At 31.8% G+C, this 7,426-nt stretch overlaps 1 protein-coding gene across 2 annotated transcripts in view; it reads right to left on the minus strand.

The window, feature by feature from the left end:
• LOC107635714 (plastidic glucose transporter 4) overlaps positions 1–5,908 on the minus strand; it is a 10,099-nt gene extending 4,191 nt beyond the window's left edge. The window contains exons 1-13 of one of the 2 annotated variants that reach the window (XM_016339269.2): positions 5,635–5,908; positions 4,084–4,137; positions 3,411–3,528; positions 3,163–3,230; positions 2,680–2,812; positions 2,503–2,602; positions 2,303–2,415; positions 2,023–2,116; positions 1,720–1,873; positions 1,445–1,591; positions 1,285–1,358; positions 960–1,048; positions 746–860 (exon numbers count right to left, since the gene is read on the minus strand). In XM_016339269.2, coding sequence (XP_016194755.1) covers positions 746–860; positions 960–1,048; positions 1,285–1,358; positions 1,445–1,591; positions 1,720–1,873; positions 2,023–2,116; positions 2,303–2,415; positions 2,503–2,602; positions 2,680–2,812; positions 3,163–3,230; positions 3,411–3,528; positions 4,084–4,137; positions 5,635–5,731 — 1,356 coding nt within the window. In that variant the 5' untranslated portion in view covers positions 5,732–5,908. Of the gene's footprint in view, positions 1–745; positions 861–959; positions 1,049–1,284; positions 1,359–1,444; positions 1,592–1,719; positions 1,874–2,022; positions 2,117–2,302; positions 2,416–2,502; positions 2,603–2,679; positions 2,813–3,162; positions 3,231–3,410; positions 3,529–4,083; positions 4,138–5,580 lie in introns of both variants that reach the window. The other variant, XM_016339270.2, reaches the window with a different exon arrangement.

Below are 7,426 nucleotides of genomic sequence, written 5' to 3' on the forward strand. Positions count from 1 at the left end.
TAGAAGTCGACTCTTACTGGTATTTATAGTTAAAAAAGTTCTTTCAATTAATACAGTTGCTATGCAAAAATTAAAGCTAATTTGAAAATAAGATAAATAATATTCTTTTGTGTTGATTTTTAAAAAAGAACACTAATTTCGTTTAAATTTGAGAATTGATTATTCTAACGAATTTCTAATATAAAATTTTTAAAGTGACGATTAAGTACCAAAAGTTGAATAAAAAATTATTGTGGGGTCAAATTTAATAATTTAATGGGGGTAAATAAATATTATTATCATGTACTACTCAACAAAATTTCAAATAATAGTGGGGGCGTTTGCCCCACAACAGTGTACACGTAGAACCGTCCCTGGAATCAAGCACAAGAGAACTATGTGATTGAGTTTGGCATGGCTTCTTATGCAGTTTCATCTTGTTTTTAGCTTTAAATATAGTAAGGAATAATTTGAAAAATTCATAGAGAAAACTTGTTCTGTTTTTTTTTTTTTTTTTCAACTAAAAAGCTCAACACAGCAAGGTGAAGTAATTAGAGTACATAGAAAAAACTTGTTCTGTTTCATTCATCATTTTGTCAACTTAGCCATGTGATTATTGGTTTAAACTCTCACTTACTACACTAAGGTTTTTAGACATGCATTTTTAGCCTCTGAACAAAAATGTGAAAAGAAAATTCAAAATTTTGACAGCAACATAAAGAGAGTGATTGAAGTTGATATAATCTTCCATAGCAAAGTTACTTACCCAATGTGTGCCTAACGACAAAGAGATCGCTTTAGCTCTAATTCTCGAGGCAAATATCTCAGGTAGAAGAAGAGCAGGCACAGGACCAGCACCAAGAGAAAAGGATAACACATAGCTGTTTAAGGTTCATTGATCATTGTTAAAAGAAACAGGGAAAAAGGAATAATATGAACTATAAAGTAGTCTTTTGTCGAACGAAATTAATAATACTTACGCGACAGTTCCAAGCACTGCAAGGGTACCAGAATATGGTGCAAGGACACTCCAAGTGAAAGACAGAGAAAGAAGCAACATAGAAACAGCCTAGGAAAGAAAACACCAATGATGTTTCATGCATTGTTTAGCATAAGATCATGAATAGGTTATATGCATAAAACTAAAATAAACTATCAGAAAAGTCAACTAGACCTTTACAATCATTCATTGAGAAGTAGCAAGTTGAAAGGCATTTGTGACTGAAAAGTGAAAAGAATTCAACCTGAGGTTCAAAATCTTATGCATTAGGCCTTAGACAGATATAAGATGAGAAAAACTATTACCATTCCGGTAAAACTTGTGATAAGGAGACTTTTCCTTCCTTGTTTGTCCATCAAGGATGAAGCGATTACAGTGCCTGCAACAAAATCAAACACCAGCAGGAAATAACTTCACCTTTGTTCACATTATACATTTTTTCAGGACAAAAATAATGATACTAACCGAAGACATTTGAAGCACCAACAAGGGCACTTGCTGCAATGTCAGAAGCAATTCCAGCACTGCGGAAAACAGAAGTCGAATAATACACCACGGCATTAATTCCAGCAAACTGCTGGAACAAGAAAAGTGCTGCTCCAACACTGACAACTGCAGCACCAATTCACAAAGCATCAATCAATTTCAGAGTAAACTAAAAATTTGAAACCAATCTTATACTAGATTTTTTATTTCTCCTGGTTAATGGAATATGGAATTATTCTTAAATTATTGAATACCTTTCCGATACCTGCTACTAAAAAGATCAAACCACCTTGCTTCAGGTTCAGAAGAACCTTGACTTGCTGCTGTTAAGTCATGCATAACCGAAGCAACTCTTTCTTTTCCATAAAGTGTTTTAATTGCTTTCTCCGCATCAGATATTTTCCCTTGCTGTAAAAAAATAAATGCAAGTCACTCACAAAACCTACAAGAAACTTGTTGCAATTGCCAAACATAAATACTATGATTCTACAATATCAACCTACTTAGAAACATTAAGGAAACCATTCATGTCAATGATTGTGGAATTGCAGGACAACCTGAAAGAGCCATCTAGGACTTTCCGGAGAAACTGCCATTCCTAGTGCTAACAGAACAGATGGAACAACCGAAATTCCAAACATTGTCCGCCACCTTATGGAATTGAATGAAGAGAGAAGGAGAAGAGGATGCATGTTAACAAACATTGGATTCACAGTTTAACAAAAAATTTAAAGGCTTCCATCAACTATACAACAAAATTTCAAGGTTAACAATCATATATATGTTACTATCTCTATTTGATATTTGTATTCAGAAGAAAAATAAATAGCTCAATACCATATAGGATTTCCTGCCAGAGGCAAACCGGCTACTAATGCTGCAAGAATCCCAATACATATAAAAAGTTGATTAACAGATCCAAGCGCACCGCGAATTTCAGTTGGAGAAATCTGTTCATTGTAAGGAATCACCTAAGCAGTCAATATAAAATATATAAAACAAATCAGAAATGTTAAAATAATTTATAGCACCACCACCTCAGATATGTATAATGGTACAATTGCAGATGTAACACCGATTCCTATACCAGCTAGTAAGCGGCCAACAATCATCGTCTGAATGCTTTGAGCTGTAGCACTGTAATTTGTGATGTTCAGCATCATTTCAAAAAAACATAAAAGATCAAACCTTGAACTCAAGGACAACTGATTGACCAAAGAAATGCTCCAACTGCTAGTGGAATTGCATCTAACTGAAAGGTCCTAGTTCGGCCGAATTTGTCAGCCAATGCTCCACCAGTGAATGAACCCACAGTGGCGCCAGCAAGTAGAGAGCTGACAATCCATCCTGTTGATGGATTTTATAGTCATGAAAATCTTGTTGGAGCATTTTCAAGTGAAACTGGAACTTTTAGAAACAAAAATTTTATAGATAGTGGGACATAAATAATGGTTTTGCACAAAAATGCAAAAGCAACAAATAATTAAATTACACTCCATACCATACAAAAACGGAAGGTTTTTCTCAGTTCAATGTGTTTATAAGTAACATTAACAGAAAACTTTCCATGAACATAAAACTTAAAATGCCTGAGGTAAAGAATAAGAAAATTGTATTTCATAAACATTTACAGCTTTCTTTTCTCATAAGATCAAATAGACTAGATTAATTTGCAACTATGAAAAAAAAAGGTGCACCTTGTAGTACAGTGTTCTCAGTAATACCAAGATCCTTGGCCAGGTACTCAAGAGCTCCATTTACCACCCTACAAGAAACAGGGCATTGTCAAAGTTTTCCAAATGGGAAAAGAATAATGAATATGAAAATCACTCAATTAAGATATAGTGCAAATCACTCATATAACTTTGATGGCAATACAGATTCTAGATATGCTGCAGTATAAATCCAGTTATCAGCAGAGTAAAATGAATATGAAAATCCATACCCAAGATGATAACCGAATAAAGTGGCTCCAAGGCAAGCAACACCAACAAAGGGCAAGACGGTCCCAGAAGATTTTCCAGGAACATTATTAGCAGGGAGAAGATCTTCAACATCTTCATCTGCAATGCAACTTCAGTAAGAAACTTTTTTGAGAGGCATAAACTCCTTCACAATATGCAAATTCTGGATATTATGATATTAAGACCCATCAAATCAAGGGATGTAACAAAAAGCAGCTATAATGGATAATACTACAGATTAACACAACATGGTTTTGCAAAATGCCTAATTGTACTTCGAAAATTACATAGCCAAACTATATTTTTCGGTTGACCATAATCATTGATCTAACATTCTGCTAGAATTAATCAAGAAGCAAAGAAATGAGTCCTAGTAAGGAAATCTCTCAAAGATTCCTACATGAGTATACATTCACATAGACAAAAAGGGTCTAAATAGAAAAACTTCGCTGCAATTCAACACCAAAATCAGATATGAAGTAAGCAGTCTAGCTATGAAAATGAAAATCAGGTATAACCAAGATACATGTGTATATGCAAATCAAAATCAACCACTTCATAGTTCACATATCATTGATTAACTTTATAGAAATCTCAGAATATATCTAATAAACCAAACAAATCAAAGGCATGAATCAGCAATAGAAGAAAAACCAGAAGAAGCTTGAGCCCTTATTGATCTAGGCTTAGCAGAAGAGCCAAAAATTCCTGCAGATATGAACTAGCTATGAAAATGAAAATCAGGTATAACCAAGATACATGTGTATATGCAAATCAAAATCAACCACTTCATAGTTCACATATCATTGATTAACTTTATAGAAATCTCAGAATATATCTAATAAACCAAATAAACCAAACATTGTTGGATTGAATGTAGGGGATGGCTTGCAGAATAGAAGCATTGAAAATAAAGCTGTGATTGTTAGTGAAGGGGAGAAGAATGTTTGGCCAACAATTATAGAAGGAAAGGTAAAGTCTGTCGTGCACAAATACTTCCCTCTCTCTAAGGTAGCGGGGCACACTGCATCATAGAAAGCAGCCAACATATTGAGAAGATATTGCTTTCTTCATGAATTTTTTTTATTCTGTAATACTGAACAATGTAAATGACAACATAATATAGATTTTCTGACTTTGTTAATCTTTATGTTATATATATGAACTCAAGAACCTATAAAGCTGTGATTTACAATAAAGAAAAACGTGTTCTTATTTGTGTACAATGGGTTGGCAAAAAGCACAAAGAATTTAATGTTTGAAAAGATTTAAAAAAGAAGACAAGAAAAAGAGCATTAGATTGGACTACGTCTGTTGTGGCAAAAAATTGAAATAAAACAGTACTAAACTACTAATCATAGTGAGACCGAAGCCAATATCCAACTTAGTATTGCCATCAATTAATATACGTCAAACTGGTTAGAGACACGGAGCTACACTTTCTAATGTAATGTGGTTGCATGCATAAGGATACTGCTATTTTCTTCAATGTGTGGATAGGTGGCTATGGACCAAAAATAAAAATGCTAGAGAAATTAAAGAGCAGAATCAATTTTCTTTAATCACACGCGTTTATGAATACAGTTACAACTTCTTTATTAATTTATTTTTTCCTCTGAAAGAAACATAATAATAAATAGAACATTCAAATTACAATAAAAATAACCATCGTCCTACCTAGTAAAATAAATATCCGGCCTATTTTAGTTTCTCTTTTAAATTTTTGTTTACATCAACACAATAGGGTCATAAATTATACTACAAATGGTATACCCAAAGTAAACATCCACTTTAGAATGAAAAGAACCATCCGCAATCATACTAAAATGAACATCTGCCTTAGTTTAAATGGCTTAAAGTATAGTACATGATTTATCTCAATCATTGATGCGAAAAAAAATTCAATGAATAAGAGCAATATAAACAGCAAGAATTCTTATTGTATTAATCAATTACAATAAGAATTCTTGCTATTAGACACAACGATTAATTTTTTCATTTATTGGACACTTGATCTAATAGTGACATATTTTATAATTTATTAGTTTAAATTTTAAGAAAATAACTAACTTAAACAAAATTAAGCGTGTTAGTAAAATTTCAAATTAAAGGCATGAATCAGAAGGCATGAACCAGCAATAGAAGAAAAACTAGAAGAAGCTTGGGCCCTGATTGATCTAGGCTTAGCAGAAGAGCGAAAAATTCCTGCTGCAAAACCCCTTCTTGCAGTGCTGAGCTCAGTTTCCATTGTGCTCGAACCAGGCCTCAAACCCCAGCAACTGGTTCTACTGTTACTACTCATTCGGCAAAACCAAACAAGACCCTTTGTTTGTGAAACCCTCAAAAGCTTTTACTTTGAAGCCAAAGGTTGAAGCTTGCATAATATCTACGACTTTATTTCCAATCCCCGGAAAGTCAAAGCTCATAAACGCATCAATTTTTGGTGGAAATAAAAAAAAAATAAAAAATAAAAAACAGAATAGCAACAAATCCAGTTACTTACCAACAAAACCGTTAAACGAATCTAGGACAATGCTAAGTTGCTAACACTATTGTAAGATAGAACCGGAAATTACCGCGGTAAAGGGTAAAAAAATTTTCGTTCTTTCAGTTACCGAATAGAAAATAGAAAATAAAAATCCATCCATTAAAATAAGGTGCCTACTCAAATGAAAATGTTAAAAACATCTTTTTATAAAAATTATTGTGTTAAAAGTGTATTTTGTTTATTTAGCCACACTTTAAACTAAATAACACTTGTAAATATATCAAAATCAAACTTTATAATTCATTATCTAATAGTAAAAAAGAAACATTTTCATATGAAGACAATTATAAAATTTTTATGATAGTAACCACTTTAAAATAAATATGGTCTAAATGAAGCACACTACATGTATTGGACCAAAGTTTTGGCTGAAGGCGGGCTCAGGGTCTTTTTTCTTTTGCATTTTAATCTTTTTGTTAGTTAGATAAGAATAGATTTTATGTTGAAATTACTTTTGTTTGAATTCTGAAACAAAGTAGAATAATAATGTCTCACAATAAAATATTATAGTTTGATCAATAAGAGAATAAGAAAAACTCAAGAACTAATAAATTTTTTTTGTTTTTTATCAGTATTTTTAGTCATTAATCTAATTTTTTTAGTTTAGTAATATAATAACATTTTTTTTAGTTCACACTTTTAAATATTATTGATTAACTGTCAACTATTAACTAAAAACAATAAAATCTAGTGGTATTCTAATATTTTAAATCAAGTTTATCAATTCAAAAACAACATTTCACTTGTTATTTTTCTAGTTATGTGGTTGCTATGGTCATGTGTGACACTAATTCTAGTTATACAGTGTACCTTTGTTTATTGTTTATTGTTTTATGTTGATAGATAATTCAGTAACTCTGTTCAAGTTTTAATTGTGAGAACCTATTCTTTCTTTTCTTCTTTGTTTATTTACTATTCGTAATTTGATTTTAAGCTTATCATGAATTAGATTATAGATAAGATAATTAAGTGCTCGTTTTTGTGAATAACATCACTAGGACATCATGATTCTTATTCATTATGTATTTTTGTTTTTGCATGCAGCATCGTGGTTTGACAAAGACGTCAGTTAAAACAAGGTTTTTGGTTGGAGCTACTAAAGTGGGGTTTTTGGAGTTAGAAAGTGGAGTATACTCCTTCTCTTGTTTTAGGCTTGGTGTAGCTCTAGAGGTGATTAAATACTATGGAACTAAGCACAATATAATTAGTTATTCATCAAGCAGTTTTTTAAACTTCTTTATTACAATAATCTTCTACTAAAACTTATGTTGCTTCTATCTATTACAGAAATGATTCGGATAACTTATACATTTTAAGGTATGGATTGATTTGCAATAAAAAAAAATATTATGTACATACATGTTAAAATCAACTACGAATATAAATATTTTATAGCTGATTTTGATATATGCAGTTAATTTTTATTAATATCTTTTTCTCTCAACACAT

Source organism: Arachis ipaensis, chromosome B04, assembly GCF_000816755.2.
Source record: "Arachis ipaensis cultivar K30076 chromosome B04, Araip1.1, whole genome shotgun sequence".
NCBI lineage: Eukaryota > Viridiplantae > Streptophyta > Magnoliopsida > Fabales > Fabaceae > Arachis > Arachis ipaensis.